Source organism: Chlorocebus sabaeus, chromosome 5 (assembly GCF_047675955.1).
Source record: "Chlorocebus sabaeus isolate Y175 chromosome 5, mChlSab1.0.hap1, whole genome shotgun sequence".
NCBI classification, from domain to species: domain Eukaryota; kingdom Metazoa; phylum Chordata; class Mammalia; order Primates; family Cercopithecidae; genus Chlorocebus; species Chlorocebus sabaeus.
In genome coordinates this window covers 64,908,145-64,930,339 of record NC_132908.1, presented here as the reverse complement: position 1 = coordinate 64,930,339, position 22,195 = coordinate 64,908,145, and the positions used below count along the sequence as shown (strand labels likewise).

Genomic DNA, 22,195 nt, shown 5'->3' with positions numbered 1-22,195 from the left:
CAGAGTCTTGCCCTGCCACCCAGGCTGTAATGCTATGATATCATCACAGTGCTCACTGCAACTACAGTGACCTGGAGACCAGCAAATCCAAGAGCTTCTCCCCCCTCTCACTATTCCAGTGGGTGTGGAGGGCTGCTGACCAGCAGTAGATGATGGAGAGAAGGAAGGAAGCCTGAGTTGGGGTCCCCAAACCACCCAGGTCTGTGACACACCCTACTATTCTCTGAAGCAGAGCCCAAGAGGACTCACCACCTGCAGTGGGCCTCCCTATACTCCCAGTGGCTCACACCTATACTCCCAGAACTTTGGGAGGCCAAGGTGAGATGATCACTTGAAGCCAGAAGTTTGAGACCAGCCTGGGCAAGAAAGCAAGACACTGTCCTTTAAAAAAAAAAAAAAGGCCAGGCGCGGTGGCTCAAGCCTGTAATCTCAGCACTTTGGGAGGCCAAGACGGGCAGATCACAAGGTCAGGAGATCGAGACCATCCTGGCTAACACGGTGAAACCCCATCTCTACTAAAAAATACAAAAAACTAGCCGGGCGAGGTGGCGGGTGCCTGTAGTCCCAGCTACTTGGGAGGCTGAGGCAGGAGAATGGCATAAACCTGGGAGGTGGAGCTTGCAGTGAGCCGAGATCCGGCCATTGCACTCCAGCCTGGGCGACAGAGCGAGACTCCGTCTTAAAAAAAAAAAAAAAAAAGCCCGGGTATGATAGTTCACCCCAGTAATCCCAGCATTTTGGGAGGCTGAGGCAGACAGATTGCTTGAGACCAGGAGTTTGAGACCAGCCTGGGCAACATGGCAAAACCCCATCTCTACGAAACATACAAAATTTAGCCAGGCTTGGTGGCACATGTCTGTAGTCCCAGCTACCAGGAGGTTAAAGCACAAGAACCACTTGAACCCAGGAGGCAGAGATTGCAGTGAGCCAAGATTGTGCCACTACACTCTAGCCTGGGCAACAAAGTGAGACTCTGTCTCAAAACAAACAAACAATAAAAGGTCCCCTCTGGCAGCAGTAGACGTGAGAATTAACCCACCTCGAGCACTTGGTCATCAATCTGCCTTCCTCCTGGACAGCAGACACTGGGCAACATCAAATGTGCAGTCCCTAAAATACATCAAAGCTAGGATCACTTCCCCTCCTGGGTAGCTTGGAACCTCCAGTCCCTTTGGAAGAGCTGGCTTATTTTCTTTTTAGGAGGCCTTCTTGCATCTCTAGCCGTCAGGTTTAGGTCACACTACCCATGCACTGATCAGCCCTGCCACGTAGGGGAGACTCCAAAGATGGAGCAGCTCCAGTGGGTGCCAAGGTTCAGAGCAGAGTCTCGAGAACCTGAGGGGCAGGAGGAGGCAAAGGTCTCTGAGGACCAAGGGGTTTGGCCACAGTCCCTGAAGCTCTCAGGTGGTGGGGCTTCTGTGAGCAGGCACATCCCTTATGCATGTGTGATTGTATGCTTGTGTGCTTGTGTGGTTGGGGGTCCTTCCTGGAGGAGGCACCTAGGTTGAGGGCCCCAGGCTGGAATGGGGTGGGGCCTGTTGCCAAGGAAGAGAACTCAGCCCTGGAGGTTTCCGTGAGAGCTCCAGTCACAGGAGCCACAAGATAAGAAGAGTGTGGCTGCAGAACCCAGGTGGCAGGCCTTTCCTCAGGCCCCTTACTCCTGACCTGGACGAGGCTGGGGCTTCCTCACAGAGGTAGGAGGTATCCTGGCCAGCAGCACAGCCAGAAGCTCTAGGAGGAAGGTGCTGTGGTCGGGGACTCTGCTGCCCTAGATATGATTTCATTTCCTTCCATGCAGATGGCTGGGTGGGTTCCTGCTCTGTTGAGTGAATGTTCCCCAGCAGTGGCCAGATTCTTGCTCTGCCCTCATCCCTCCACTGGGGTCCTGGGGACGTGTGGCAGATCCTTAGGAAGGACCTCTTTCCTAAGGCTGATTGGAGAACGTGGGGTGGGGGGGACAGAGGGGTGCTCCTGACAGGTCCTAGTAGCTGGGCGAGTCCCCAGGGTATAGACTTGAGGCCCTAGGTATAGACTTGAGGGCCTAAATTACGGGAGACAGAAGGCCAGGGCCAGGGGGCCCCTTCCTGAATCCAGTCCACAGGGTTAACCCCTCATTTCCAGAGCCTATCTCCTCCCCCACACCCACCCACACAACCCAGCACCAGGAAATCCAGAGCCCAGAGCACTGTGGTCACAGGGACACATGTGGCCCTGGGTGTGGCCGGGACACGTTGCAGGTGGCTGGGGACATGATGTGGTCCGCAGATCTCCCAGGGCAGGGCAGAGGGCCACTGTTTGGGAAAAGCACCCCAGGCCCTCTCTCTTAGAGAGGGGGCCTAGGGGTAGCAGAGGAGCCACCTGGGTCGGACCCCTGGGGACAGTGGGAGGGGTAACAGGGAGAGTGGAGGGGCCTGAGACAGGCCGCGAGTGGGTGCCCAGGACAGGAATCCGCCCAGCCAGCCCTAGGGGATGACGGCGGGAGGGCTGGGCGCCCCCTGGTGGCCACATTGTGTGGTGCCGCCGCTCCCCGCACATCCTTCACGGGGCCCTGTGACTTCGTTACCCTCCTCGTGAGGCCACTCCGCCGAGTGGCCTGAATCGAGGGTCAGGACTCCATCATCGCGCTCTGCCCCTCGCCCGCCCCTCTCAGGCTCTCTGACCGCCACCCCTGCCTGCCTGCCCGGCCCTGCACAACATGCAGCCCGCGGGCCTTGAGGGTCCCGGCACGTTTGGTCGGTGGCCTCTGCTGAGTCCGCTGCTCCTTCTCCTGCTCCTGCTCCTGCTCCTGCTGCTCCAGCCTGTAACCTGCGTCTACACCACGCCGGGCGCCCCCAGAGCCCTCACCACGCTGGGCGCCCCCAGAGCCCACACCATGCCAGGCACCCACGCTCCCTCGACCACACTCGGTAGTCCCAGCACCCAGGGCCTGCGAGAGCAGGCACGGGCCCTGATGCGGGACTTCCCGCTAGTGGACGGGTGCGTAATTGCTGCAAGGGGGCTATGGGACTGAGCGCACTCCTGGGCAAGGGAGGGTCCCAGAGTATGCAGGGCTGTGGAGGTGTCTCCCTCACATCTCACCTGGATGCCCTCTCCCGTCATGCATGGATACTCTTTCCCCTCTGTCACCCCCTCTTGGGTGGGCACTCCTAGCCCGGGCCTCAGGGGGTCTCAGTATAGTCGTGTGACAATGTGGGATGGGGATCCCCAGATGTGTCCTTCCTGAACTGGAGGGCTAAGAGGCCCATCTGTCTGTTCTTCACCTGACCCTGCCTTGACCTCCCTCCAGCCACAACGACCTGCCCCTGGTCCTGAGGCAGGTTTACCAGAAAGGGCTACCGGATGTTAATCTGCGCAATTTCAGCTACGGCCAGACCAGCCTGGACAGGCTTAGAGATGGCCTCGTGGGCGCCCAGGTACCACAGGGATACATGAGGTGCCACAGCATGGCTGCTGGGGGATGTTGGAGAGAGTGGGGACCCCAGAGATCACAAGTTAGTCACATGAGAACTCAGTTACCATAGTGACCCAAAAAGTGTCATGATATGGATGCTGGGGGCTGCAGAGGCTACAATGAACCAGCTTGGTGGCCAGGAAGACCCCGTGGAAGAAGCAGTGCATTACATGTGACCTCCTGGCCCACTGGGTGCTGTGTCAGCTGTGGAGGCTGTGAGCAACCCCTGGCTTTCCCCCCAGTTCTGGTCAGCCTACGTTCCATGCCAGACCCAGGACCGGGATGCCCTGCGCCTCACCCTAGAGCAGATTGACCTCATTCGCCGCATGTGTGCCTCCTATTCTGAGCTGAAGCTTGTGACCTCGGCTAAAGGTAGGTGAGTTGATGGGAAGTGTTAGGAACTTGATTGAGCTACTCCAGACCTTGAGAGTAATCACCTGACCTACCTGCCCCCAGCTCTGAATGACACCCAGAAATTGGCCTGCCTCATCGGTGTGGAGGGTGGCCACTCGCTGGACAATAGCCTCTCCATCTTACGTACTTTCTACATGCTGGGAGTGCGCTACCTGACGCTCACCCACACCTGCAACACGCCCTGGTGAGCCTAGCACAGATGGTGTGGGACCGCCGCGGCAGGGGCAGAGATGTGCCTGAGGTCACTGTGGTCCCAGAACAAGCTTTACCCATGGGGTCTGGCACTGACTCGAGTGGGGAGGGAAGCTGGGATTCTGGTTTTCAGAATATGACTGGACCCCTGGCCAGATGCGATGGCTCACACCTGTAATCGCAACACTTTGGGAGGCTGAGGCGGACAGATGACTAAAGGCCAGGAGTTCGAGACTAGCCTGGCCAAGATGGTGAAACCCTATCTTGACGGAAAATACAAAAATTAGCCATGCGTGGTGGTGCATGCCTGTAATCCCAGATACTCGGGAGGCTGAGGCACGAGAATCTCTTGAACCCAGGAGGTACAAGTTGCAGTGAGCCAAGATCACACCACTGCACTCCTGCCCGGGAGACAGAGCGAGACTCTATCTCAAAAAAGAAAAAAAGAAAAGAGGAAAAAAAAAAAAAATACTGGACCCAGCAGGGCACTCCTGCTGCCAGGCATGGCCCATCTGCATGGCCCATTTTGGATCCCTGTTTTTGTTTCAGGGGGTTGCAGGGATGGAGGGTGGGTAGGGCCTCTAGGCTCTTGAGGCCACGGAACAGCTACCAGTTAGACTGATTCCTGGCCACCTGCAGGGCAGAGAGCTCAGCTAAGGGCGTCCACTCCTTCTACAACAACATCAGCGGGCTGACTGGCTTTGGTGAGGTGAGGACCCTGGTTCACAACTCCACCCCACACAGATGTGCACACCCCAGCTGTTTCTTACAGATAAATGTACACACATGGGCATCCCTGATACCCTTCTCCCAACATGTCCCTGCAGAAGGTGGTGGCAGAAATGAACCGCCTGGGCATGATGGTAGACTTGTCCCACGTCTCAGATGCTGTGGCACGGCGGGCCCTGGAAGTATCACAGGCACCTGTGATCTTCTCCCACTCGGCTGCCCGGGGTGTATGCAACAGTGCTCGGAATGTTCCTGATGACATCCTGCAGCTTCTGGTGAGAAACTGCCCAGCACAGGAACCTCAAGCAAGAGGTTCAAACCAGGAGCCCTTTGGCCAGGCACAGTGGCTCACACCTGTAATCCCAGCACTTTGGGAGGCAGAGGTGGGTGGATCACTTCAGATCAGGAGTTCAAGACCAGCCTGGCCAACATGGGGAAACGCCATCTCTACTAAAAATACAAAAATTAGACAGGTGTGGTGGCATATTCCTGTAATCCCGGCTACTTGGGAGGCTGAGGCAGGAGAATCTCTGGAACCTGGGAGGCGGAGGTTGTAGTGAGCCAAGATCACACCACAGCACTCCAGCCTGGGTGACAGAGTGGGACCCTGCCACGGAAAACAAAGACAAAAACAAAAAACAGGAGCCCTCAAACCTGAGGCCCTGCTCCCTCCACTTCCTCTAACTTCAGGCTGAACACCTTTTGCTCCACAACCCCACAGTCCACATCCAGGAGTGGGGGGTTCTAGATGATAAGTATGTATATTCCTCTACTCCTCAAAGTAAGTGCCAAGACACCTGTGCCAGACCAGGGCCTAGACTCCTCCATTCACACAAAACCAGAGAGGTAAAATTTCCTCTGACTCCTGAAGCCAGGACTGAACACCCCCTCCAGGGATCCAGAGGGTGGCAGGGTGGGAATGCAGTTTGCTGAGGGGCCAGGCTGAGTGTCCACTTGCCCGCCCCTGCAGAAGAAGAACGGTGGCATCGTGATGGTGTCTCTGTCCATGGGAGTAATACAGTGCAACCCGTCAGCCAATGTGTCCACTGTGGCAGGTAACCCCTACTCCTGGGCTCTCTGAACAGTTCTGATTTGCACCTGAAGACTTGGGAGGGCCTCATTACTGTCCCAGTGGTTTCACTGAAAAAAATGCAATGATAGACAGTACACAGCACCTTGGTCATGTGGAGCTGCAGCCACAGAGTCAATGCTGCAGTCCTAATGGGTATAAGGGAGGAAGCTACACATAGAACCTGAGTGCTAAGTGTCTGCGCCTCTGCAGGGGGTCACAAAAGCACCCTGCCTCAGCCTCTGGCCAAGAGACTGGAAGGCCCCTTAGGTCTCTGGGGTCTTTGTCGATTGTACTCTTTGTCTCTCTGTCATCTCCCACAACCATAGAAAAGAGTTCCTACCGGCCAGGCGTGGTGGCTCACGCCTGTAATCCCAGCACTTTGGGAGGCCGAGACGGGCGGATCATGAGGTCAGGAGATCGAGATCATCCTGGCTAACATGGTGAAACCCTGTCTCTACTAAAAATACAAAAAATTAGCCAGGCGTGGTGGCAGGTGCCTGTAGTCCCAGCTACTCAGGAGGCTGAGGCAGGAGAATGGCGTGAACCCAGGAGGCGGAGCTTGCAGTGAGCCGAGATTGTGCCACCGCACTCCAACCTGGGCCACAGAGCAAGACACTGTCTCAGAAAAAATAAAAAAGGAAAAGAAAAGAGTTCCTACCAGATTCTAAAGAGACTAGAGGCAGGTTTAATCCTAGGTGGGAAATGGCCCAGACAGGTGGCTCTGTGGATCCACTCCAAACCTGAAGTCTAGGCCAGAACCAGCTGAATCCATTCAGGTCAAACCTCAGGGTTCTCAGGTTGCCAAGCTATGTGGCAGGCCATGAAGGAATTAGCCTGCCTGGCCTACAGGCTGCAAAAAGACTCACTGCCATCCAGCCCCAGTGGCACCCCTGCCCTGGAAGCCCTACACAGCTGACTCTCCACCTGCCCCCTCCCCAGATCACTTCGACCACATCAAGGCAGTCATCGGATCCAAGTTCATTGGGATTGGCGGAGATTATGATGGGGCCGGCAAGTGAGTGCTTCCCTGTGGCTTGTCTGGAGCTAGCTGTACAGCAGTGGGGCCTTCACGGTCACCATAGCCATCATGTCCTTTAGGCCTTGACCACCTGGCATCTCCCTACTCCCAGGATCAGTTCTTTGGGTTCTCCTGTTTGTCTTCATCCCAGTGACCCCACTTTGGACGTTATACTTGGCTAAACTACCAGACAGAGCTCATCCCCCAGCCCCAGTAGACCCACTCTCTCTGAACAGACCGTCAGCAAGGTCTGGTGTGTGCTGACCATCTTCTCTGCCCTGTGCCTGTTGGCTGTGTTTGCAACCACTGTTTTCTGAGGAAGATCTTCCTCTCCTCCTTTTCCTTCTCCTTCTCCTTCTCTTCCTCCTCCTCCTCCTTTTTCTTCTTCATCTCCTCCTCCTCCTTCTTTCTTCTTCTCTTTCTTCTTTCTTCCTTTTCTTCTTCTCTTTATTCTTCTTCTTTTCTTCTCAGGGTATTGCTCCGTTGGCCAGGCTGGGGTGCAGTGGCGCAATCTTGGCTCACTGCAGCCTTGACTTTCTGGGCTCAAGTGATCCTGCCATCTCAGCCTGCAAGTAGCCGTGGCTACAGGCATGTGCCATCATGCCCAGATAATTTTATTTTTTGCAGAGATGGGTTCTCACTATGTTGCCCAGGCTGGTCTTGAACTCCTGGACTCAAATGGTCCTCCTGCCTTGGCCTCCTAAAATGCTGGGATTACAGGCCTGAGACATCTCACTGGGCCTTTTCTTCTTCTTCTTCTTCTTTTTTTTTTTTTTTTTTTTTTTTTTTGAGATGTAGTCTTACTCTGTTGTCCAGCCTGGAGTGCAGTGGCGTAGTCTCAGCTCACTGCAACCACTGCTTCCTGGGTTCAAGTGAATCTCCTGCCTCAGCTTCCCAAGTAGTTGGGATTATAGGCATGCACCACAATGCCCAGCTAATTTTCTTTCTTTCTTTCTTTGGAGACAGAGTCTCACTCTGTTGCCCAGGCTGGAGTGCAGTAGCATGATCTGGGCTCACTGTAAGCTCCGCCTCCCGGGTTCAGCCATTCTCCTGCCTTGGCCTCCCGAGTAGCTGGGACTACAGGCGCCCGCCACCACGCCCAGCTAATTTTTGTGTATTTTTAGTACAGACGGGGTTTCACCATGTTAGCCAGGATGGTCTCGATCTCCTGACCTCGTGATCCTCCTGCCTCGGCCTCCCAAAGTGCTGCGATAACAGGCGTGAGTCACCACGCCTGGCCTCTTTTTTGTATTTTTAGTAGAGACTGGGTTTCACCATGTTGGCCAGGCTGGTCTCGAACTCCTGACCTCAAATGATCCACCCACTTTGTCCTCCCAAAGTGCTGGGATTACAGGTGTGAGTCATCACACCTGGCCGTTTTCTTCTTTTTAACTCTGGTTGGTAGGGGGGATCATTTGCATTCAGTAAAAGGCATAGATCTTAATAGTATGATTCAATGAGTTTTGATAAATATTCAAGGAGGTTTTGAGGCCTCCTTCTGAAGGATGAAGAGCAGAGAAGGATTACCTACTCTCTCCAAGTCTCCACTTCCCATACCTGACTAGGGCTGGGGTTTCATGGACCCTGGACTGTGGTTCTCAGTCAGGATCAGGGAATCAGGTCTGAAACCCACTGGCTGGTGGCCACATAGATTCCCTCAGGGGCTGGAGGACGTGTCCACGTACCCGGTCCTGATAGAGGAGTTGCTGAGTCGTGGCTGGAGTGAGGAAGAGCTTCAGGGTGTCCTTCGCGGAAACCTGCTGCGGGTCTTCAGTCGAGTGGAAAAGGTACTCTGGGCTGGGCAAGAGAGTAGCCGAGGGGTCTGAGCAGGTGTGTCGAGGAGAGCTGTGGAAGCTGAGCACCAACTGCCACCTCTAGGTACAGGAAGAAAACGAATGGCGAAGCCCGTTGGAAGACAAGTTCCCGGATGAGCAGCTGAGCAGTTCCTGCCGCTCTGACCTCTCACGTCTGCGTCAGCGACAGAGTCTGACTTCAGACCAGAAACTCACTGAGATTCCTACACACTGGACACCCAAGTTATCAGCCAAGTTGTCACTCTCAGAGTCCTCCCCCAACATGGCCCCAGTCTTCACAGTTGTGGTCACCTTCCCGGTCCTTATTCTGTGGCTCTGATGACCCAGTTAGTCCTGCCAGATGTCACTGTAGCAAGCCACAGACACCCCACAAATTTCCCCTGTTGTGCAGGCACAAATATTTCCTGAAAATAAATGTTTTGGACATAGAACCAGACATGAGTGTCCTTCTCTGCAGTGGGGTCTGGTGGCATAGTCTCCCAATGCTGGTGGTTGGTGGGGGGATCCTTCATTTCAGCCACCAGTTGTTCAAGGAAAGACTGTTGGCAGGAGCCCGAGGTGACCCAGGTGGTTGGGCTCAGCACTGGACGAAAACAGTGGTGAATCCGGTGGCAGGAGGTAGACCCTATTCCGTATTCCTTCTGAGTAGCTCATCTCTTACTTTTTATTTTTACTTATTTATCTATTTATTTTTGAGGCAGAGTCTCACTTTGTCCCCCAGGCTGGAGTACAGTGCCACAATCATAGTTCATTGCAGCTTTGAACTCTTGGGCTCAAGTGATCCTCCTGCCTCAGCCTCTCAAGTAGCTGGGATTATAGGCATGCACCACCACACTCAGCTAATTTATTTTATTTTATTTTTATTTTTACTTTCTGGATTTTTTTTTTTTTTTTTTTTGAGACGGAGTCTTGCTCTGTTGCCCAGGCTGGAGTGCAGTGGCACAATCTTGGCTCACTGCAAGTTCCACCTCCCGGCTTCAAGTAATTCTCCTGTCTCAGCCTCCTGAGCAGCTGGGACTAGAGGTGCCACCACCATGCCCGGTTAATTTTTGTATTTTTAGTAGAGATGGGGTTTCACCTTGTTGATCAGGCTGGTCTCGAACTCCTGACCTCCGGTGATTCACCTGCCTCGGCCTCCAGAAGTGCTGGGGGATTACAGATGTGAGCCACCGTGCCTGGCCTTTTATTATTTTATTTTTTATTATTATTGTTTTGAGATGGAGTCTCGCTCTGTCGTCCAGGCTGGAATGCAGTAACGTGATCTCAGCTCACTGCAACCTCAGCCTCCCGGTTTTAAGCGATTCTCCAGCCTCAGATCCTGAGCAGCTAGGACCACTAGCACGCACCACCACGCCCAGCTGATTTTTCTTTTTTCGGTAGAGATGGAGTTTCACTATATTAGCCAGGCTGGTCTCAAACTCCTGACCTTGTGATCCACCCGCTTTGGCCTCCCAAAGTGTTGGGATTATAGGCGTGAGCCACTGCATCCGGCCAGCTTTCTTTTTTTCATCACTTCACTTAGAAGGAAGATTTAAAAAATTTTTTTTATAGAGACAGGGATCTCCCTATGTTGCCCAGGCTGGTCTCCAACTCCTAGACTCAAGCAATCCTCCCACCTTGGCCTCCCAAAGTGCCAGGATTACAGGAGTGAGCCACCATGCCCAGATGGAGTAGAGTAACTTTGATTTACCTAGTCAACCATAAGCAAACATTTTAAACTGTGCTTATGTATTATTTTGATAATATTTAAAAAAATAATTGTAACTTCATGCCCTCTCCTTTAATGTGTCTAATGTAGGAAATAGGGAATCCTCTGAACCTCTTCCAGTTCTGGGGGCTGCCCATTAAAATAATTTTTTTTTTTTTTTTTTTTTTTTTTCCTGAGACAGGGTCTCACTCTGCCACCGCTGGAGTGCAGTAGCACGATCATGCCTCACTGCAGTCTCAACCTCCTGTGCTCAAGTGATCCTCCCACCTCTGTTTCCTGAGTAGCTGGGGCTATAGGCGCGCACCACCATGCCCAGATAATTTTTGTATTTTTTGGAGAGACGAGGTTTCACCATGTTGCCCAGGCTGGTCTCAAACTGCCAGACTCAAGTGATCCACCCACCTTGCCCTCCCAAAGTGCTGGGATTACAGGCATGAGCCTCTGCGCCCGACCTAAACAATTTAAAATAATAGGCTGGGAGTGGTGGCTCACACCTGTAATCCCAGCACTTTGGGAGGCCAAGGCGGGCAGATCACGAGGTTGAAGATTGAGACCATCTTGGCTAGCATGGTGACCCCCCAGCTCTACTAAAGACACAAAAAATTAGCTGGCTGTAGTGGCACGCGCCTGTGGTCCCAACTACTCAGGAGGCTGAGGCAGGAGAATTGCTTGAACCCAGGAAACAAAGGTTGCAGTGAGCCGAGATCACACCACTAAACTCCAGCCTGGGTAACAGAGTCAGACTCCATCTCAAAAAAAAAACCCAAAACAACAACAAAACTAAACTAAAATAATAATAATAATATAGGAAACAGCTGTACATGCAATCATTCTTCATGTTGTTACAAGTCACTTAAATAAAGACCTTCACGGCAGGTCGGGAGACCAAAATAAACATGACCTTTCTCTGCCCTTCCTGAGAGAACCAAAGCTAGAAACAGCTGGGTCACACTTGGCCATTAAACCCCAGGCATGAGGAGGAGCAGACAGCAACGAACAAGGGGAAGTAGTCACCAGAGGCCAAGGCCCTTCTCGATGTGCCCTCTCAGAAAGGGATGCACATTTATCAGGAAGCCCAGGTGGAAAAACAAGAGACAGAAACAGATGTAGAGGGAGGATAATTTAGATTCGGTTTGTATCATTGACCTTTCTAAGTAGGACCTGGTTCAGGCCGAGGGGTTCAGATGCTACCCAGATTCAGGGTTTGTTTTTTTTTTTTTTTGAGACGGAATTTTGCTCTTGTTGCCCAGGCTGGAGTGCAGTGGCGCGATCTTGGTTCACTGCAACCTCTGCCTCCCAGGTTCAAGCGATTCTCCTGCCTCAGTCTAAGTAGATGGGATTACAGGCACCCGCCACCATGCCCGGCTAATTTTTTTTTTTGTATTTTTAGTAGAGACAGGGTTTCACTATGTTGGCCAGGCTGGTTTCCAACTCCTGACCTCAGGTGATCCACCCACCTTGGCCTCCCAAAGTGCTGGGAATATAGGTGTGAGCCACAATGCCCAGCCTTTTTTTTTTTTTTTTTGATACAGGGTCTCACTCCCATTGCCCAGGATGGAGTGCAGTGGCAGGATCTCAGCTCACTGCAGCCTCAACTTCCTGGCCTCAAGTGATTCTCCTACCTCAGCCTCTGGAGTAGCTGGGACCTCAAGTGCGCACCACCATGTCTGGCTAGTATTTTGTATTTTTAGTAAAGACAGCATTTCACCATGTTGCCTAGGCTGGTCTCAAACTCCAGGACTCAAGCAATCTACCTGCCTTGGCTTCCCAAAGTGCTAGGATTGCAGACTTGAGCCACTGCACTGGCCCAGATGCAGTTGTTTTGTTTGTTTGTTTTGAGACGGAGTCTCGCTCTGTTGCCCAGGCTGGAGTGCAGTGGTGCAATCTCGGCTCACTGCAACCTCCGCCCCCCAGATCCAAGTGATTCTCCTGCCTCAGCCTCTTGAGTAGCTAGGATTACAGGCAGGTGCCACCATGCCTGGCTAATTTTTGTATTTTTAGTAGAGATGGGGTTTCACTGTGTTGGCCAGGCTGGTCTCAAATTCCTAGACTCAAGCAATCTGCCCACCTCAGCTTCACAAAGTGCTGGGATTACAGGCATGAGCCACCGCGCCCGGCCCGAGATGCAGTTTTGAAATCATTTCCCCTGCACCAGGGTTTTCTCAACAGGAAATGCTGAGGGGCTGCTGGAAGCTGCCTTGTGTTGTCTTGAAGGAGGATTTCTGCCCCAGGTGAAATAATGTGTCAGAGCAAGCCCCCTCATGCTCTCAGGACCAAGAGCCCTAGTCTGATCTTGTCCCACAACTCCATGCCTTAGAGGATCCACCTGTGCCTCCTCCACAACAGTTGTTGTAATGCCCAAACTAGATCTCTGCTGGGCTGTTAGCCAACACAGGATCCCCTCTCCACTCCTCCTGCCTGATCCAGACACCATCCTTTCAAGCAAGGTTCAGCTACTGCTGTGGTGCTTCCACCAACCCCCTATGACCCTGATTAACCCTCACCAGCACTACCCATGAATTCCCTTAGCCAGTATCACCATAATACAGAAAGAAATGAGATGCAAACTGATCAGGGTGTGGGTAGATCTCTTGCTGAGAGGGCCACTATTAACTAACATTTGATGTGTAGACTCTTCTGGGTCTTTTTGTGTGTGTATATTAACATATATAGAGAAAAAAGATTCAACACTAAATGCTAAAACAGGTCCAGATGCAGTGGCCCATGCCTGCAACTGGAACACTTTGGGAGGCCAAGGTGGGAGGATCACTTGAGGCCAGGAGTTTGAGACCAGCCTGGACGACACAGAAAGACCCTATCTCTAAAAAAGAACTAAGGCTGGATGTGGTGGCTCATGCCTATAATCCCAGCACTTTGGGAGACCTAGGTGGGCAGATCTCTTGAGCTCAGGAGTTCAAGGCTGCAGCGAGCTATGATCACCCCACTGCAACTCCAAGGAAAAAAGCTAAAATAATGATCCCCCATAAAAATTGTTCTTAAATTTCATTTTCGGGGCTGGGCACAGTGGCTCATGCCTGTAATCCCAGCACTTTGGGAGATCGAGGCAGGCAAATCACTTGAGGTCAGCAGCTCAAGACAGCCTGGCCAACATGGTGAAACCCCATCTCTACTGAAAATACAAAAATTAGCCAGGCATGGTGGCGGGCGCCTGTAATCCCGCCTACTTGGGAGGCTAAGGAAGGAGAATGGCTTGAACCCATGAGGTGGAGGTTGCAGTGAGCCGAGACTGCACCATTGCACTCCAGGCTGGGCAACAAGAGCCAAAACTCTGCATCAAAACATGAAATGAAATGAAATATCTATAGTGAATCTTTTTCTGTCAGTCAAAACACACAGATCGAATTAACTCTTCTGAGCCTCAGCTTAAGAGTATTTTACCTGCCTAGGAGCTGGGCACAAGCCGGCAGCTAACCCCCACGTGGGCCTGGGTAGGAGGTGAGATCAGGAAGATCCCTGGGCCCCTACTAGTTTCCCGCCTGGCCAGCTCCCCTACTTGTCTTGGGGGTCTACGGAGCCAGCATTGGGGGTGGAAGGACGAGGGGTCCTCGACGCTGCAGCGGCGGTTCCGGCCCATGGGGGCGCTCTCCTACCTGTTGACGGAAAAGCCGTGGCGCCCCCTTGCGTGGCTCTTCGGTCGCAGAGTCGCGTGACTTCAATCCCCGGTTCGCAAGGCCACGAGGCTGGGTCGTCATGGTCCGGACCCCATTGTCGGCCTCTGCCCGTCGCCTGCTCCTCCCAGGCTCCTGCGGCCGACCCCAGTGCCATATGCAGCCCACAGGCCACGAGGGTTCCCGCGCGCTCAGCCGGCGGCATCTGCGGCGTCTGCTGCTCCTGCTATTGCTGTTGCTGCTGCGGCAGCCCGTAACCCGCGGGGAGACCACACCCGGCGCCCCCAGAGCCCTCTCCACGCTGGGCTCCCCCGGCCCCTTCACCACGCCGGGCGTCCCCAGCGCCCTCACTATGCCAGGCCTCACTACTCCAGGCACCACCAAAACCCTGGACCTTTGGAGTCGCGCGCAGGCCCTGATGAGGGATTTCCCCCTCGTGGACGGGTATGTAGGTGCAGCGTTTGGGCAATGCAGGGTGAACACACCTTGGGCAGGAGAGGAGGTTCTGACATGCAAGGCTATCAAGGAGGCTCCCTCACACCACCCCTGGATGCCCTTTCTCCTCCATCACCCATGGGTGCCCTTCCCCCCATTGCCGCATTCCTGGTGGAACCTAACCCCCTCCCTCCAACCCGACTTCAGGAGGTCTCTATATGGTCTGTGTGAGGAGCTGCCTGGTGGGGTGGGGGAGGGTAGACCCAAGCACCTGGTGTATCCTGACTGATCTGAAGGCCTTGTTTCCATCTGACCTTCACGCCCCCAGCCACAATGACCTGCCCCAGGTCCTGAGACAGCGTTACAAGAATGTGCTTCAGGATGTTAACCTGCGAAATTTCAGTCACGGTCAGACCAGCCTGGACAGGCTTCGAGACGGCCTCGTGGGTGCCCAGGTACCACAGGGACACACAGGGTGCCACAGCATGGCTGCTGGGGAATGTTGGGGTCACAGAAACCTGGATCGGCTAGCCTCTGGGTGACTAAATACAATGGGGCATGCAGTGTGTCATCATGTGGCTTCTGAGGAAAGTGGGGCCTTGGAGGCCAAGACAGGCTAGCTGCATGGATGCCCAGGTTCTGTGGAAACATGCAGAAAATGACCAGAAAATCCCTGGTGAGTGTGGGGCGGGTCTGCTGTAACCACAAAGGACATAATGGATTGCCTTGGGGCATTCACATAGCACATGGACTAACAGCAGTTTTTTGCTTGTTTGTTGGTTTGTGTTTTTGAGACAGTATCTTATGTCACCCAGGCTGGAGTGCAGTGGCACGATCTCGGTTCGCTGCAACCTCTGCCTCCCAGGTTCAAGCAATTCTCCCTGCCTCAGCCTCCTGAGTAGCTGGGATTACAGGCACTCGCCACCATGTCTGGCTAATTTTTGTAGTTTTAGTAGAGACAAGGTTTTACCATGTTGGCCAGGCTGGTCTCCAACTCCTGACCTCAGGTGATGCACCCACCTCGGCCTCCCACAGTGTGGGAATTACAGGCGTGAGCCCGTGGGCCTGGCCGTAACAGTAATTTATGATGTGTTGTGAGTCCATCATTTGACTGCTGGCAGCCGTCATCAAGGAACCAGGGCTCGGTGGTTCACAGCTGTAATGCCAACACTTTGGGAGGCTGAGGCAGGAGGATTGTTTGAGCCTGAGGGTCAAGGCTGCAATGAGCCATGATCACACCACTGCACTCCAGCCTGGGTGACAGAGCAAGACCCTGTCTCAAATTTTAAAATAAAAAATAGAAAAAATAAATTTAAAAAAAGTCATCGAGGTACCATGGAGTCATGTAGTGCCTCACGTGGGGCCACTGACCCAAATGGGTATTATGGGGTCTGAGGCAGGAGTGGCAGGCCTAGGGGATGAAGACCACCCTGGCCTCACTCTGGACCCCTTGACCTACCCTCAGTTCTGGTCAGCATCCGTCTCATGCCAGACCCAGGACCAGACTGCCGTGCGCCTCGCCCTGGAGCAGATTGACCTCATTCGCCGCATGTGTGCCTCCTACTCTGAACTCGAGCTTGTGACCTCAGCTGAAGGTGGGCCAGCAGATGAGAGGATAGTCAGGATGTCACTCTGGAGATTCTGTTCCTGGGATCTAAGCACTTGACTCTACCTCCTTCTAGGTCTGAACAGCTCTCAAAAGCTGGCCTGCCTCATTGGCGTGGAGGGTGGTCACTCACTGGACAGCAGCCTGTCTGTGCTGCGCAGTTTCTATGTACTGGGAGTGCGCTACCTGACACTCACCTTCACCTGCAATACACCATGGTGAGCACAGCACCTGGCCAGGATGCTAGATGGCATGGTGTGGAAACTGTCCCATCCGTGGCATGGGTGTGACCAGGCTGTTGAGGATAAAGGGGTCTGCAGAGGGAGGCTGGACACCCAGCGGGTCTCTCACAGTCCCAGAAAGCAGCTGGTCCTGCACCTGTTCTGGAAGTGGGATGGATGGATAGACCCAGGGCTCCTGGGACCTGATGGCCCAAGGTGTGATCAGCTAAATTGCCCTTCCATGGCTGTCCTGCAGGGCAGAGAGTTCCACCAAGTTCACACACCACATGTACACCAATGTCAGCGGGTTGACAAGCTTTGGTGAGGTGAGGACTCCTGTTTTGTACCCCACCCCACCTGCTCCCTATGAATATGTGTATACACCTTTGCATCCCAACACCCTCCCCCACAAAAAAACCTAATTGTTTCTGCAGAAAGTGGTAGAGGAATTGAACCGCCTGGGCATGATGATAGATTTGTCCTATGCATCGGACACCTTGATGAGAAGGGTCCTGGAAGTGTCTCGGGCTCCTGTGATCTTCTCCCACTCAGCTGCCAGAGCTGTGTGTGACAATTCGTTGAATGTTCCCGATGACATCCTGCAGCTTCTGGTGGGTGGCCATCCCAGCTCTCAAACCTAGGGCTAGGCGTGTGTTATCCAAAGGTTCTTGACCCTGAGCAGAGAAAGCCACCAGGCCGGGTTTCACACACCCTTGGACCACGGGCTGGTGAATCCTCCTCCACCCCTGAAACTCAAGGCCAAGTCATTTCCACCCAGGGACCCACAAGCCCAGAGAGGTGAAGCCTCTTCCAACCCCTGAAGCCAGGACAGAGCACAGTCCTACCAGGGCCCCCACAGCACAGGAGGCATGCTTTCAGGCCAGAAGGGCTGAGATGAGTGTCCCTTTATCCCTCTAGAAGAAGAACGGTGGCATCGTGATGGTGACACTGTCCATGGGGGTGCTACAGTGCAACCTGCTGGCTAACGTGTCCACGGTGGCAGGTGAGTCCCACCTCAGCTTTGTGCAGCGCCGGCTTGGGCCGTGGCTGCCAGGGCTCTCAGGACGACTCTAGCAGTCTAGTGCACCTGTTGGGCAACGGGCAGACCTCCCAATGACCCAGAGGCAGCAGACACGGCTCTTCAGTGCCACCCAGATCTGCAGCCACAGAGTAGGCGCTGATGAGTTTGATGCCTCTTGGTTTTGCTCCCAATCCTTGAACTTCTCTCATTCCCCACATGTCTGGGCAGGACAGGCTGAGCCCCACCAGGCTCTCAAGGAACCCAGAGGCAGGGTGGCTCCTGGGCAGGAAAAGGCCCAAAGGGGTAGCTCTGAGGTCCCCACTCTAGGTCCCTGGACCAGCATGTAGCCGCTTCAGGACTCATGACTGGCCATGAGCTAGCTCTGTGGAGCCAACTGCCACAGCCTGGAGTGCTGGGGACAGGGCTGGTGCCAGGGTCTAACTCCAGCCTAGTGCTGCCCACACTCACCTCCACCTTAGATCACTTTGACCACATCAGGGCAGTCATTGGATCTGAGTTCATCGGGATTGGTGGAAATTACGACGGGGCTGGCCGGTGAGTGCTTCCCTGAGGTTTCTCTTAGGCTGGGGTGCCGCAGGGAGTCCTTTAGTCTTTGTTCCCATCCTGACATCCTCCTATCCAGGCCTCAGCCACAGGCTCTGGTCTTGTAGCCCACCTGACACTCCCCACTCTCAGGGCCTGTTTCCTAGGTTCTCCCTGTCCCTTCAGTGGCCCAGTGGCCCTACTCCAAGTTGTCATACTTGCTAAATACCCCTCCCCAGGCAGGGCTCATCTGTCCAAGATAAGCTCCACTCCCAGCCCTGCAGACCAGCTGTGGGCTGACCATCTGCTCAGCAGGTGGAGGCTACAGAAGCCCAGTCCTCCAGGAGCCTCCACGGTTGCATTCACTAGCCTGAAGAACTTGGCCTTCAGTTTCCCCTGTGTGACTAGGGCTGGTGGGTAGCAGGCCCTAACCCAGGATCAGGGCTGAGGTCCCACAGCTGGCTGGTGGGTGGCCACACAGGTTCCCTCAGGGGCTGGAGGACGTGTCCACATACCCAGTCCTGATAGAGGAGTTGCTGAGTCGTAGCTGGAGTGAGAAAGAGCTTCAAGGTGTCCTTCGTGGAAACCTGCTGCGGGTCTTCAGACAAGTGGAAAAGGTAAGCTGGGCTGGTGGACAGGATGGTTCAGTGGTTTGAGCGAGGGAGGGGATTGCTGTGGGAGCCTCTGACTGTGGACTTCCTCCCCCAGGTGAGAGAGGAGAGCAGGGCGCAGAGCCCCGTGGAGGCCGAGTTTCCATATGGGCAACTGAGCACATCCTGCCACTCCCACCTCGTGCCTCAGAATGGACACCAGGCTACGCATCTGGAGGTGACCAAGTGGCCAACCAGTCGGGTCCCCTGGAGGTCCTCAGATGCCTCCCTATACCTTCTTCCAGGCCTGGTGGCTGCTGCCACCTTCCCAACTGTCATCCAGTGGCTTTGCTGACACGGCCGGTCCCCCTAGAGGTCACTGTGGCAAAGTCTCACAAAGCCCCCCGTCCTAGTTCATTCATAAGCACATGCTGAGAATAAACATTTTACACATGGAGCCAGGTGCACATGTCCTTCCTTCTCCCTAGCGGGAGTGGGGGCAGGTGGGCTCTTGATCAGTGAGGGATCTTGTGGTCTAGCCACAGCTGGTCAAGGTGGGTGCTTCCCACTGACCTCCAGCTTTGGCTCTCTCAGGAAGGCCAGAGGCATCTTATGAAATTCTTAAGCTAAAAGCTTGAGCCCACAGAAGAACACAAAGGAAGTGAGTTCAGTTTCAGTCCCTTCGTGGAGTGTGACAGTGGGGTGCTTCCCAGTTTCTCTCCAGGATGTTAAGTGTGTTTGTTTTTTTTAGAAGCTGATACTATTTATAGAATAAAGAACTTGGCCGGGTGGGGTGGCTTACACCTGTAATCCCAGAATTTGAGAGGTGGAGGCGGGCAGATCATGAGTTCAGGAGATCAAGACTATTCTGGCTAACACAGTGAAACCCCGTCTCTACTAAAAATACAATAAATTAGTCGGACGTGGTGGCACATGCCTGTGGTCCCAGCTACTCAGGAGGCTGAGGCAGGAGAATCACTTGAACCCAGAAGACAGAGGTTGCAGTGAGCCGAGATTGCACCACTACACTCCAACCTGGGCAAAAGAGTGAGACTCCGTTCCCGCCGACCCCCCTAAAAAAGAATAACTTGTTTGGAATTATCTGGAGAGTACCTTTGTAAACGATTTCTCAGATTAGGTCCTCTGATTTTTTAAAAAACTTATTTTTAAATGTGGGGGTGCAGAATCACCAAATCTTAAAAAAAAAAAAAGAAATGAAACTCATGGGATGTGCATGACTCACTCGAATGGCCTCTTCCTTTGGCCGCTTTCCTCTCCAGTTGGGCCAGAGCCAAATCTAAGTTCCTTCCATGGGAACCTTGAATTGGGAGAAAGAATGACTCCAGTGCCACCTATGTTATAAACCAAGGGTCTATATATGTCTGGGTCTGTTCCATTTATTTGGACTATGTGTTTATCATATTAATACCACACTGTCTTCATTACGGCAACTTTAAAATAAGTTTTGAGGCTGGGCACAATGGTTCATGCCTGTAATCCTAGCGCTTTCGGAGGCCAAGGGAGGCGGATCACTTCAGGTCAGGAGTTTGAGATCAGCGTGGCCAACATGGTGAAACCCTGTCTCCACTAATAATACAAAAAGTAGCTGGGTGTGGTGGAACATGCCTGTAATCCCAGCTACTCAGGAGGTTGGGACATGAGAATTGCTTGAACCTAAGAGGAGGAGGTTGCAGTGAACTGAGATCACACCAGTGCACTCCAGCCTGGGCAACAGAGTGAAACTGTGCCTCATAAAATATAAAATAAATAGCCGGGCATGGTGGTTCACGCCTGTAATCCCAGCACTTTGGGAGGCCAAGGCAGGCGGATCACAAGGTCAGGAGATCGAGACCATCCTGGCTAACATGGTGAAACCCCATCTCTACTAAAAATACAAAAAATTAGCCCAGTGTGGTGGCGAGCACCTGTAGTCGCAGCTGCTTGGGAGGCTGAGGCAGGAGAATGGCATGAACCTGGTAGGCGGAGCTTGCAGTGTGCCAAGATCACACCACTGCACTCCAGCCTGGGAGATACAGCAAGACTCCATCTCAAAAAAAAAAAGAACAAGCAGAAATGTAAGACCCAGGCACAGTGGTGTGTGCCTTTCGTCCCAGGCACCCACCCTATACCCATTAAGCACTTAACCACCATATGCTTTTTTCTTTTTTCAACCCAGGCTGGAGTGCAGTGGTGGGATCTTGACTTACTGCAACCTCTGCCTCACAGGTTCAAGCGATTCTCCTGCCTCAGCCTCCCAGATAGCTGGGATTACAGGTGCCCACCACCACGCCTGACTAATTTTTGTATTTTTAGTAGAAACGGGGTTTTACCATATTGATCTTGCTGGTCTTGAACTCCTGACCTCAGGTGATCCAACCGCCTCGACCTCCCAGGTGGCTGGCCTGCTTTTATTTTTATTTTTTTGGAGAGAGAGTCCTGCTCTGTCACCCAGGCTGGAGTGCAGTGGCACAATCTTGGCTCACTGCCAGCTCCACCTCCCGGGTTCATGCCATTCTCCTGCCTCAGCCTCCCAAGTAGCTGGAACTACAGGCACGGCCACCACGCCTGGCTAATTTTTTGTATTTTTAGTAGAGACAGGGTTTCACCGTGTTAACCAGGATGGTCTCGATCTCCCGACCTTGTGATCTGCCTGTCTTGGCCTCCCAAAGTGCTGGGATTACAGGCGTGAGCCACCGGGCCGGCCTTGAAGGTTTTTTTGTTTGTTTGTTTGAGACAGTGTTTTGCTCTTGCTGGAGTGCAATGGTGCCATCTCGCTTCACTGAAACCTCCGCCTCCCGGGTTCAAGTGATTCTCCTGCTTCAGCCTCCCAACTAGCTGGGATTACAGGCACCCGCCACCACGCCCAGCTAATTTTTTTGTATTTTTAGTAGAGATGGGGTTTCACCATTTGACCAGGCTGGTCTCAAACTCCTCACCTCAGGTGATCCTACCGCCTCAGCCTCCCCAAGTGTTGGGATTACCGGCGTGAGCCACCGCGTCCGGCCTGGATCAGGAGTTTGATAAGTGAGGGTAGGGACAGAGGCTAGGTAGATGTCCCCCAGAGTGAACAGTCGGTGATGCCCAGAAACTCCACAGGTCTCAGGTGAGAGAGAGAGATTTGAAGGGCTGAGGCTGTGAGTTAGGTGGCGAGGTATGCCCCTGCAGAGGTCGGGGTCGGGCCGCATTGGGCAGGGCCTTATGGGCCGGGAGCTAGTAGGATTTTCCTTCGGAAGAGGCGGCTCTACGCGAGCAGGGGCGAGAGCAGGGAGTCCAGTAGGAAGGACGCTACTGTGGGCGGCCGAAGGTGGCGTGAGGGGCGGGTGGGTCAGGTTGGAGGGGCCCGCCGCGGGGGCCGTGGGGGAGGGGTCAGAGGGTGGTAAGCTCGGGGGTCGTCTCGCGGGGCCCAGCGGCTCTGATTCCGCACCCCCCCACCCCCGAGCTGGAGGCTAGTAGGAGGCGTATTCAGAGGACGCCACCCGAGCCACGTGAGGGAGAAGAGTGGAGATAGACAAGTAAGATGGGCTCTGGGGTTTTCTGATAGACAAAAAAACAGTAAAGCCAACTAGATAAGTATTCTGAAGCAGTGGAGAAGAAAGTGAAAGAAACGTTAGGAGCAAATAAGTAAACGGCTTGCGTAGAGGAACACCCAGGAGGTGAGATAGTCAGAGTAAGTTAAAATGAAGGGACTTGGCTAAAGCACCCAGTGTACAGGCCCAAAAAGGCAAGCGGGGCAGGGGCGGCGCGGGAGGGTG

At 53.6% G+C, this 22,195-nt stretch overlaps 2 protein-coding genes across 7 annotated transcripts; both read left to right on the top strand.

Moving 5' to 3' along the window:
- The first annotated feature begins 726 nt into the window (after positions 1–726).
- Positions 727–9,121, top strand: DPEP2 (dipeptidase 2). Of its 6 annotated transcripts, none has more exons than XM_007993896.3 (11): positions 727–1,694; positions 2,651–2,976; positions 3,287–3,413; positions 3,694–3,823; positions 3,908–4,049; positions 4,697–4,766; positions 4,885–5,061; positions 5,757–5,841; positions 6,798–6,873; positions 8,528–8,663; positions 8,755–9,121. In XM_007993896.3, the coding sequence occupies exons 2-11, from the start codon at positions 2,696–2,698 to the stop codon at positions 9,007–9,009; spliced, it is 1,479 nt and encodes a 492-aa protein (XP_007992087.1). In that variant the 5' UTR covers positions 727–1,694; positions 2,651–2,695; the 3' UTR covers positions 9,010–9,121. The 6 variants fall into 6 exon arrangements, with proteins under 6 accessions (XP_007992087.1, XP_037863927.1, XP_037863928.1 ...); XM_073015499.1 differs by having other exon boundaries at positions 1,603–1,742; XM_038007999.2 differs by lacking the exon at positions 2,651–2,976 and having other exon boundaries at positions 1,563–1,694.
- Positions 9,122–14,023: 4,902 nt separating this feature from the next.
- Positions 14,024–18,900, top strand: DPEP3 (dipeptidase 3). The gene is made up of 10 exons (XM_037996216.2): positions 14,024–14,471; positions 14,791–14,917; positions 15,928–16,057; positions 16,145–16,286; positions 16,546–16,615; positions 16,724–16,900; positions 17,208–17,292; positions 17,790–17,865; positions 18,335–18,470; positions 18,562–18,900. The coding sequence occupies exons 1-10, from the start codon at positions 14,110–14,112 to the stop codon at positions 18,796–18,798; spliced, it is 1,542 nt and encodes a 513-aa protein (XP_037852144.2). The 5' UTR covers positions 14,024–14,109; the 3' UTR covers positions 18,799–18,900.
- The last annotated feature ends 3,295 nt before the right edge of the window (positions 18,901–22,195 follow it).

Excerpts from the sequence above, each read along its gene's own strand:
- DPEP2 (XM_007993896.3), top strand. The coding sequence starts at position 2,696 with ATGCAGCCCGCGGGCCTTGAGGGTCCCGGCACGTTTGGTCGGTGGCCT. Across the intron at positions 3,414-3,693 it reads ATGGCCTCGTGGGCGCCCAG|TTCTGGTCAGCCTACGTTCC; the intron begins GTACCACAGGGA and ends CTTTCCCCCCAG. Across the intron at positions 4,767-4,884 it reads GGCTGACTGGCTTTGGTGAG|AAGGTGGTGGCAGAAATGAA; the intron begins GTGAGGACCCTG and ends ATGTCCCTGCAG.
- DPEP3 (XM_037996216.2), top strand. The coding sequence starts at position 14,110 with ATGGTCCGGACCCCATTGTCGGCCTCTGCCCGTCGCCTGCTCCTCCCA. Across the intron at positions 16,058-16,144 it reads GCTTGTGACCTCAGCTGAAG|GTCTGAACAGCTCTCAAAAG; the intron begins GTGGGCCAGCAG and ends ACCTCCTTCTAG. Across the intron at positions 18,471-18,561 it reads TCTTCAGACAAGTGGAAAAG|GTGAGAGAGGAGAGCAGGGC; the intron begins GTAAGCTGGGCT and ends TTCCTCCCCCAG.